General features: G+C 40.3%; 1 protein-coding gene across 1 annotated transcript in view; it reads right to left on the reverse strand.

Annotated features, from left to right (window-relative positions):
- TSPAN13 (tetraspanin 13) overlaps positions 1-10843 on the reverse strand; it is a 31514-nt gene extending 20671 nt beyond the window's left edge. Inside the window, exon 1 of the mRNA XM_015082366.3 lies at positions 10570-10843. Coding sequence (XP_014937852.1) covers positions 10570-10632 — 63 coding nt within the window. The 5' untranslated portion in view covers positions 10633-10843. The remainder of the gene's footprint in view (positions 1-10569) is intronic.
- Positions 10844-11162: the final 319 nt, after the last annotated feature.

An 11162-nucleotide genomic window follows, 5' to 3' on the forward strand; every position in this document is an offset into this window, starting at 1 on the left:
GAGAGACAGAGTGTGAGTGGGGGAGGAGCAGAGAGAGGGAGACACAGAATCTGAAAGAGGCTCCAGGCTCCAAGCTGGCAGCAAAGAGCCCAACATGGAGCTTTAGCTCATGAACCAGTGAGATCATGACCTGAGCCGAAGTTGGCCACTTAACTGACTGAGACACTCAGGTGCCCCACCCCTTGTAAACCTCTTAATTATAGTATTTCACTGGCTCCATCTGACCAGTACCGGTGGCAGAGACACACAACATAGGCCTATCAACCGTGGTTGTTCATCCTCCTGTCCACAGTTACTGGTCCATGGGATGGGTCCATAAACCAATAGGGATATTGAAAGAAAAAAAAAAAAAATGAGTTTCTCTGGCACAGTAAGTTACAAGCACAATTAAAATTGATTCTGCCAGTGGCCATCTTGGCACATGGTAAGATCTTCAAAAAGAATGTAAGCAAGCTGAGCTGAGAAGTAGATAAAAGGAGCAAGAGAGTTCTGACCTTTTCTGATCCCCTTGGTCAAGCCATACTTGACAATCCAACTACTGGATGTCCCAATTCTATGTATTATTTCAAGAATTTGTGCTCTCTCATCAACGTAGTCTTTAAAGCTCATCTATAACCCATCAAGAATTCTGGTTAATACAAGCTTCATCTTGCAAATGTTTATCATAAGTTTTTTCATACCTCTATACTTGTAGAGACTTTGCCTTCACAATTGAGACCACTTTCCCTACATAGACTAAATCATTCACCTTGAATGTAGGCTTTTAAAAAAAAATGAGCCCTTCCTTTTTAGCTGAAAACACCTCCCTCCCAAAAACTCTTTACTCTAAGGACAAAACAAGAAGCTAAATCAATGATCCAGAAAAATGTCCACAGCATCTTCTTTGTGCAAACACGCTCTCAAGAATTACCAAATTTAACTCCACCCTAAATTTTACTACTGAGCAGGTGAGTGGTTGCTTGCACATGGGGAGCAGGGGCTGTGCAGCAGGAGAGAGGGATTACAAAGGAGGATAAGCAAACTGTGAGGGGTAATAGATATGTTCAAGGTCTTGAATGTAGCAATGGGTTCACAGATATATTTCAAAACGTATCAACTCTATACTGTAAATATGGGCAGCTCATGATATGTAAATAATACCTCAATAAAATTGTCTCAAAAAAAGATACACCTTTCCAAGGAAAAGCATTTTACGGCATCATTCTTGTTCTGGAATGGAACAAATCATAATGCCTGGAGTTGCTGATGTAACTTGGTGAAAAGGAAGAAAGTTACATGCCAAGGATGGTAGGGCAGGAAAACAATGAAGACTGATGCCTGATAAGATCCTTGAATTGTGCCCCTGCTCTGGACTACCTGCTTCTGGACATCTTACTACATGAAAATAACAAAGCTTACTATTTTAAGCAGCAGTAGCTGGGTTTCTATTACCTATTGCTAATACAGTGGTCTTTGGTCCTTTTTTAAAGCCAGCAATATCAGGCCATTCTCAGGCCAGCTATCTTTTGCCTCTCATCTTAGAATAAAGTCCAAATCCCAGGCGAACAAATCCAAGGATGTGCAGAGCCTGAATTACCACTGGAGGTAATTCATTGGCCACTATTCCCCACCTCCAGCCATACTTCCAATTCTTCCAATGAGCCTTCTATACTTTAAGTGCCACACAAGCAAGGCACATGTTTTTCTGATATTCCTAGCACCTGGCTAAGTGCCTGGTACAGAAGAGGTACTTAAAATACACTGCTGAATGAGAAAGAGCTCATGATAGCACTCATTATGTTTTAAGGACAGGCAAATGCTTAGTCCCTAACCAATACAGTATTTGGGAGAAAGAAATTTAGCTTAATGATGTTCCAGATTATCCTTTCTCTATATAAGCTATAAAAAAGATTTTCATTGTTTCATCAAATACCCACATTTCAAAATGAGATGCAAAGAAAAATGTGAATTGTTTCCAAAATATTTCTAGTTACTTCTGCATTTTTTTAGCATCTGAATTCTATCTAAGTGAACTGCTTTAAGGATGAAAAAGGAAGATAGAACATTTGAAAAGAACTGGATTCGATTCTGTAGTTAAATTATTCGAAAATGGTTTGTCAGCACTGAAACAGGGGAGAGGTTGTGATGGTAGCAGAGGATAAGAAATTCAAAACAGTAATAAGGTTCAGAGAGACTATACCACCAAAATGTACCCCCCACCCAGACATATAAAGAAAGCAAAGGCCCCAGACTCTTCCCTGTACATGCTTCAACATTCACAATGAGCAATTACACTTGAACGCTCAATTCTCCCTCTGAACTTCTGCCTAATGTGGAAAACTGAAGAACAACTCAACTATGGATGATCAAGCATGTGTTTCTACCATGCCAAACATCTGGATAGAAATCTGAAGAGTCTATAAATAATCTAGATATTGCTAAATACCCAGACATTTAGTGTTGAAGCCAAGACCTCAGTTCTTTGTGTCATTTTCATTCTTCAAATGACACAAAGAAGCCTGAAGTGCATTTGTCACATATTTTTCTTCCTTATGTTCTCCCTGGTGCCAAGCAGATTTTATACTTACCAGACACAAAATAACATATACTTATTATATAATATCTGCTAAGAAATGATATAGAAGGTATCAAAAGTAAGGGATCCTGACTTATCATGTTCCAAGGATCACAGTTTGAGGCGGTGCTCACGGCCGCCAACCAAGTTCCAACTGTATCCTACCCCTTACTTCTCTGGAGCAGTTCTGGGAGACAAGAAATAGAGTTATGGAAGCAAGAGCACTGCACTGACTCCTTCATTCAATTAACTAAATGTCAACTATATGTCAAGGCTGTGTTGGGCAGCCAGGAAAGGAAAAGTGATTAGGACCTTGCCCATACTGCTGAGAGGTACAGAGTTGATCATATGAAAAGGAGGAGGGCAATTGCTCTTTCCAATGATTCCACTGATCAGTTCTAGAATCAAGTCTTAGTCCTCATCTTACTTAACAGCATTTGACACAGATGTTCAATTCTATCTCCTTAAAAAGATTTGCACTTGGTTTCTAGGACACCAACCTCTACCAGGTTTTCCTCTTACCTTTTCTGGCTTCTTTCCTGGCTCCTGAAACTCTTACTAGGAGTGCCCCTGGATCAATCCACAGATAAGTGCTATTCTCCCTCTAACCTCACTAACTTGTGGATGTCATCCAATATAATCTCTAACTACCATTCTCTATGTTGATGGCTCCCAGGATTTAAACTTCCAGCTACTTTTCTCCCCTGAACTGCACCATTGGTAGTCTAACTGCTACCTGACATCTCCATTTGGGTATCTGATTGGCCAATCATATCTAATACTGAACCCCTTATTTTCCTCCCAAAGCTTTCTCCACCCACAGTCTTTCCATTCCTATTAATAGAAGATCCATCTTGACAGTGGCTTAAGCCATAAATCATGAGTAATCCATGACTCCTCTCTTTCTCTCACACCTCATTCCAAACCATCAGAAAATAATGTTGTTCCATTGATAATTATACTGGTACACCTCTCGCCTGAATTACTGCAGTAACCTTACATATGATCTCACTGCTTCCATTGTTGCCCTCTATCATCTATTCCCAATTCAGTAGCCAGACAATCTTTTAAATGAAAATCAGGCCCAAAGCTACCAATGGCTGCCCATTTCATTCTGCATAAAAGCTCTCATCCTTCCAGGGTTCTCAGGACCCTTCACAATCTTCACCTCAGACCTTCTCTGACTCACATCCTGTACCACTCCACACCTGGCTCATTCTGTCCCAGTCACAATGGACTCGTCTCTGTCCCTTACATAAACCAGGAATACTCCTCTTAGTGGATCTTTTTCAAAGTTCCATCCATCTGAAACACTTTTCCTCTTTGTCTTTCATCACTTTCATCACTTCCTATTTCCTATTTGTGTTTCATCACTTTCAAATCTTTACTCCAGTGCTGTCTTCCCAAGCAGACTAATCCTGGCCATATATTAAATATGTACTTATCCTCCCCTACCTATCCACTGCCTCACCACTCTTCATTCCTCTTCCTCCATTTTTCTCCACAGCACTTGCCTACCTTCTCATAAGATATATAATGTATTTACTTATTTATCATCTAACTTTGTCCCATAAATAAAAGACCAATAAAGGCAGCACATTTTGGTTTGTTTTGTTCACTGCTCTTGATGCTCAGTCAGTATTTATTATTGGAATGAATAAAGGAAAGAAAATTATTTGGTTTCATCTTGTATTTATATTAGACTAACAGTATATTAGACTAGTAATGTGAAATCCCTAGCCAACTATGATTTACAGTCCAATTTTAGAGGAAGTGGATTTGTTCATGGGAAACGTTACAGGAAAACCTGAGTAGAAGTATATGAAATGTTGGTCAACAGTAGAGGAAAAAAGAGTATTTCAAGAAACACATTAGATTCTACGTTGGATATATAAATGTAATGCCTACTTAATATTATTTTGTAACCCAATGCTAACTTCCACATTTTAAAATATTTGGCTGTCTTCTAGATTTAATTTTGATCAAATTATCATTTTTATGAAGTTTTCATTAGGTATGTTTTACTCCTGGTGAAAAGGGGGCAGCCAATTATCTCAATTTGATTCAAGAAGTATTTGAAGAGTATAGCCTCTGTGTTTTAAAAAAAGAAAATGCTACACACTGAAGGATCCAACAAAGGGAAAGCGATGAGCTCTGCCAACAACAACAACAACAACAACAACAAACGGTTAATGGTTAGCTGGGGTAAATAGCAAACACAAAGCAATCTACAATATGGAGAGTAGGTATGGTCAAGGGCAAAGACAGGGTAAAACAAAATCTTACATTACTGACTCTCAGCCTTCAGTGTAATTTAGAATTAGGTAGGAAGTTTTAAAAAGGTTTAAAAAAATAATCACATGCCTTCCCTCTCTCCTGGATCTGACTGAATTAGTCTGGAGTGGCACTCAAGTATTAAGATACCCAAGGAAAAATTTAAGGAAACAACGCCTTTGAAAAGAAATGAGGCTTTATTCGAGTAACTTTACAAAGACAGGGCAAGGTACTATAGGTTGAGGGCAGGATCAGCAAAGATGGAAAGGCAACAAAGGGCATTTTGTGTGGGGAATTCTGTGTGGCTGAAATATGTAAAGGGATGCAGACAGGAGGGGTGGGTGGGGAAAGATCTTGAATGGCGTGTTAAAGAATTTGGGTTGATTTCACTAAGAGTTTTCCTCTATTATCACAGATGGGTTTGGGTCATTCATTTCACAGCCATAAAATAATTGGGAGGATAAATTCAGGTGAAGGAAGAGTATCTAAACCTAACCTGCATTCACCAGTAATCCAAATGTGTTCAAAGTGATAATAGCCCATTTTTAAACCACTTAAAACTGTGTGTAAATCAAGCCACTGACATACTCAAATCTCACTTTTCGAATTTGGGCTGAAATGCAATTTTTCCCAAAATGAATTGTTTCTTTTTTTGCAATGCCTCTTGACTCATGTTGTTAAACTTTACAAAAGTCAATAACCTCACTTCAAGTGAGAAATGGCATAAATAGCACATTTGGGTTACCATTTTTAAATCGAAAGTTGGGAAATTTTACAAACGCATTTGGCACAAAGGCAGACTATAAATATCAGCACAACAGCATCATGTGAAAAATCTCAGGTTTTGTCAACAGTGAATCATTTTTAAATTCAAAACGCAAGAAAATATTCAGCAACCACGTAACCATTTTAAATTCATTCAGCAGTGTGAACAGGAACACAGGGAAAAATCACATACGCCTAACCACACATTAAAATATGAAACAGGAATAATTTGAAAACTGATGCTCCGAATTTTGAAAAATGACAAGTGTCATCATTTGAAAGTAACAGCAATACATAGGTTTTTCTTTGGCTGCAGTGCTGGTGGCATTTATTTTAGAGTTAAGACTGAACAAAATTATAGTTTTCCAGCACCCTAATGACCAGAGTGACTAAAAAAAAAAAAAATACACAGGTTAATCATTCCATATTTACACCTACTGTGCTTCCATCATTTTTTCCCTACAACTGAAAGATTAACATTACTATTTTCAGGCCATGAACTCATGCCTCCATAGAGTCTGCTTGAGTCAACACTAACTACCCTTAAGTGTTAGAAACCCCAATAGCCTAAAAATATTTTCATCATCACACGCAGGTTTGTAATTCAGAAATTTAAAATAAACTTTTTCCACTTGAGGCTGAAACTTTTTTTTTTTTTTTTGGCTTTCTGTAGTACATCCAAAGCGTTTGCCCACATTTTTCCATTTTATCCTAAAAACTCATTGGGAAGAGTGAAAAATATCATCACCAGTTTATAAATGGAAAAACTGAAGCTCAAATAAAGTGAGCTGTTTGCCCAACGATAAATTCCAAGCAAGTTGTAGAGTTGGTATTTAGACCTACGTTCTCTTCCTGAATCCAATTCTTTTTCTCCCTATAGACTGTATAGATATATTTTTTATCTATAAATATGGTATGTTTTATCTATTTTAAGACAATCCAATTTCCGAGAGAGAAAGAGGTAAATCATTGTAATTCAAGGTCTTAGAATGGATGTAAATCAGTATAATTTTTGATGCCGTATGGAGATTTTTCCCAAAGCAACCAAAGGTATAGGGGAAAAAAATTGCAAAAAATAAAAGAAATCAATAAAACAAACTTGGAAAGAATTTAAAGAATGAATATGGAAAAAGAAACAAACTCCTGAAATGACATTTCTCATTTTAAGATTAGTTATTTATGTTCTTTACATTCTCAATTAAAACTATTCATACATGTGCATGTGTATTTTATATATATTATATATATATTGAAAATTAGCACAACTCCTTCAAGCCTCTTCTTCTCTGTTTAGGAAGCACAAGGAGATAAATTATAAATCTTAGAAATGTTAACGCATTTTAGTATAACATTTATTTCATATTCTGAAAATTCCCCATAAATCAGAAGTATAATTTTATATATTTTTTTAATTACTTATTTTTGAGTGCATAAGCGGGGGAGGAGTAGAGACAGGGGAAAGAGGAACAGAAGCGAGATCTGCACTGTCAGCAGCAAGCCCAGCCGGAAGTGGGCCTCAAAGTCAAGAACCCCGAGATCATGACTTGAGCCGAGTTGGACGCTCAACTGACCAAGCCACCCAGGCGCCCCTTATAATTTAAAAAAGTTGTTTTTCATGATTTGTCAGAACATTTCCAACCAAAATTATTTTCTAATAAACCATGAAAAATAAAACAGACCATTTTCCCAAAGTAGCTCTCATTTGCATTTATATCCTAAGCAGTATGAAAAAGTTTCACACTCTTTCTATGTTTCCCTTGACTCTATTACAGCTTCTTCCCTTCCCACTTCTCTAATCCACAAAGATGTCTCCTAGTCCTAAATTTTACGTCAGCTAACGTCAGTCCCTCCCTTATATCACATTTAGTTTTCCCACTTCACGAATCCCAATTAGATCCTGTTTTCACAGAATTGGTATTTGCCTTTGTATGTGTTTATTACCTCTCAATGTTCTCAGTGGGATATACACAAGGCAAATTTATTCACTGAACAAAGCTCCTGAGGTCATACGGAAAAAAAGTACATTTTAAAAAACGAGGCTTCACAAAGCTCATTAATTTTAAAGCCCAGTTTGGTTCACTGCTGTCTTCCCAGGCTGAGAACAGTGCCTGTTATAAATAAATAAATAAATATTTACTGAGTGAAGAAATGTTCAGTTACTTTGATACGAAGTTCTGAAGCAAGCCTTTCTTTTTCTCATAACACCATGAAAATGCAGGGAAGAGAACTCGGCTTCTCCTCTTCCTACCATATCTATAAACAGTTTATATTCACTACACTAACTTAAACTTATTCAAGGCTAGGGATCCTATTGATTTAAAATGACCCAACCATAAATAACAACAAAAATCAACTGTTGTTCCGTTGGCTAGTGATCAGAAGTCCAAGACAGGTTCAGGGGAAGTTCCTTCCAAGCTATTTTAGTGACATGCATTCTGGTCTGATCATGAATTCTGCTCTCAATTTAGGCTCACCAGCAGGCCACTTGAGCATGTGGACAGTTGGGCTTGTAGAGTCCTAAGTTCCTCAAGAAAATGCTTCAACACAAAAGCAGGCCATGGCCTTTACACCTGCCACTCCCGTATGCAATCCTGATCTTACTAACACTTTCAGGAATGATCTCAGACTCATCCTGCAACTTTGCGCCTATTTTAGAGGTAGTTACCCTGGTGGGATTTGAACCTATGAAAGGTCCACCTAGTTCCACCTTAGAAGGAAATGTCTCCTCAGTCTTCACCCTCAATCCTTCACCCTCAATCCACCCTCAACCTCAATCCTCAATCCTAACTACTTCACATTTCTCATCTTAAAATGTTCCAAGGAAGATATGGAATCTAAATAATAGTAGTGGCTACTGTCGGCATCTATTTAAGACCTGGTCCAAATTGTATGTCTCATTCACCTCCAATTTAAACTGCTGAACTTACTTAAGCTTGTTCACAATGTATAAAGAGTAGACACTAATTCATCTTAAGAAATACCCGTTTTATCTAAAAAGTCTAGGATTTAATAGGGTGCTAACTATTATATAGCCTTGTGGCTTCTAATTAAGGTTTACTACATAACTATTAAAAATCAATAGAATGCATTCTGAAGGCCAATAAGTTGGAATAGATATAAAAATCTTAAAATGTTCCTTTAGATCACCTTTCTCCTTGCTTTCCTGATACACACTAAATACAACCAAAAATGACATATCTTGAAAACAACTAGACTTAAAAATAACTTGTCTTTTAACATGTATATATAATATATATTATGCATATATATGTGTGTATAGATATATAGATATACATACATAGATTGCACATTAATTTATATAGACCCCACAGCCAAGTAAGCATGCAAAGTAGACTTTCTACTGTGTGTAAGCAGATATTATAAGACTAAGTGTCTGGGGAACAGGTGACCAAATCATGGGGAGAGGGCGAAAGTCAGGGCACAAAATGATGAATTTGAATAGCAGGCCATTCATGCTAAGAAAAGAAAATACCTGGAGAATTGGTCAGCACTTACTTAATATACAGTCAATAAGATAAGCATGCTTCAAGCAAGACAAAGGTGAATTTTGGTCTGAAACTTGACATGGTTCTCCAATTACAAGGAGCTGAATCACCAGGTGTTTTACAATTTTTCTCCCGAGTCTACTATCTGTGACCATGTTGATTAGATTCCTACTAACTAACCAGAAAAGCATACTTGATTCCACTGTCTTGCCTTCAAAGCTTTGCAAGCATGTTCATGTACAAAGGAACATTAATGGTAAACCAATCCAGCCTCCCTCTCCTGTTGGTGACCACAAGGCAGCCTCTCCATTCCTAGGATGTAACCTAAGCTTGCACAGATGGCCTAGCTCGCTGCTAATACAGGAGAACTGGGTTTGTTTTCAGGGTGGGTGCTGCAAACCAGCAGGTGTATTTATAGAAGGGAGATAGACTATGATGGAGGGATGATGACAGAAGAGGAAGTTTCTTCCACCTGGGAGAGAAGCCTTTGGAAAGATCTGGATCTCACAGCCTAGGTTCTATTCCTGACTTGCCAACTTATTAAAACCCTTTTTGGTCTGTTATCTTATGTTTAAGATTTACACCATGCCCCTTGCCTCAGATGGCTGTCAGAATGAGGAATGAAATCATGAATGAAGACCTGGGCTGTGATAGGCAATCAATAAACGGCAACTGCTCCATTCGCCCAGAATTGCACCTCAAAAATCACAGAGGTAGACTGCACCATTAAAACTAAAAGGCCCAAGCTTATTAGCAGAGAAAGGAATGACTTGGGTGGAGGCTTGCTTATTTACTGGAGGATTTTGCTTAAAATGGAGTTAGGATATTAATAAATCGGGAGACCACATGGAAAAAGCATCCAGTATGAACAAACTGACAAAAAAAAAAAAAAAAAAAAAAGGCATCCCTTTATGTAAGCACGAAACAAACTTCGGAAGCTGCGGATATCCTGTGAACCTACTCGGTGACCTCAATTTAAATCACAAGAGCACGGATAGCTAACCAAGATGCACACCATCCATATGCCGCCTTGTCAGTTTCAGATCACGCTATTTTTGCAAAACTGTCCTCAAACCTGAGGCTGCTCTCCCGCCTCCAAACCCGCCCCAGACGGGGTTGGAAGCCAGGAGCGAGTATCCGAAGGGATAGGGATGGTAAGTGGAAAGGTCTGGTCAAACGACAGAAAAACAAGGCGGTGGGTGAGGGGGCGGGGTAGAGCAATGTGGCAGAGACGCGGCCAGTGAGCCAGAAAGACGGCGGCTTCACAATGAGGGAAAGGAAGAGACTGCGACAAGAGCCGGCTCCTGGTCTCCGGCGGGGAGTGATGGTGAGGTCAGGGGCGCGCAGAGCGTGGGAAGACGGGAAGGGGTGCGGAATGAAGTCAGAGTCGCTGGTCAGGCAGGGGAACCAAGGAGCAACCGAGCAGGTGCAAAGCCCGCAGGCGGGGAGGAACCGGTTCAGGGTACTCACTGTGTACAGCAGGTTGAGAGCGCACAGGCAGTTCTTGGAACACGCGAAGCCCCCGCAAACCATCTTGGAGCCTGTGGTTGCCGAAACCGCAGGTAAACGAGGCTCGGGCGGAGCCTCCGGAACAGCCTCTTTGTCCTTGCCTTTGAGGCCTGGCCGAGGCCGGGGTGGGAGGCCTGGGCTGCGGCTGCAGTGCGCTGCGCGCCCGCCGCGGCTCGAACCCGCTCTGGAACCTGCGGCCGCAGCAGCTGGAGCCTGAGCCCGAGCCCCGCCCAGCACCCCCGCCTCGCCCCGCGCGCTGATTGGCCGCCGGCAGGGAACAAAGGTAGAAATATGCAAATAAATGCGCTCCGCCTGCCGGCAGCCGGGAGAGGCTAGACGGCCCGGGGCCGAGGGGGAGGGGGTGGAGGCCGTAGGGGACCTAGCTCGAGGCCAGACCGTGTGACAGCGGCCTCCCTGTCGTTTCCTGGGGAGCAGGTGAGGAGAAGAGGGCGGGGCTCGACGGAGATCCACGCTGGCAGGGAGAAATATGACAGCACCTCTCGGTTCCTGGCCCTGGTGGATGACGTGGCACCATTTTGAATGAGATTTTTAAA

Source organism: Acinonyx jubatus, chromosome A2 (genome assembly GCF_027475565.1).
Source record: "Acinonyx jubatus isolate Ajub_Pintada_27869175 chromosome A2, VMU_Ajub_asm_v1.0, whole genome shotgun sequence".
Classification (NCBI taxonomy): domain Eukaryota; kingdom Metazoa; phylum Chordata; class Mammalia; order Carnivora; family Felidae; genus Acinonyx; species Acinonyx jubatus.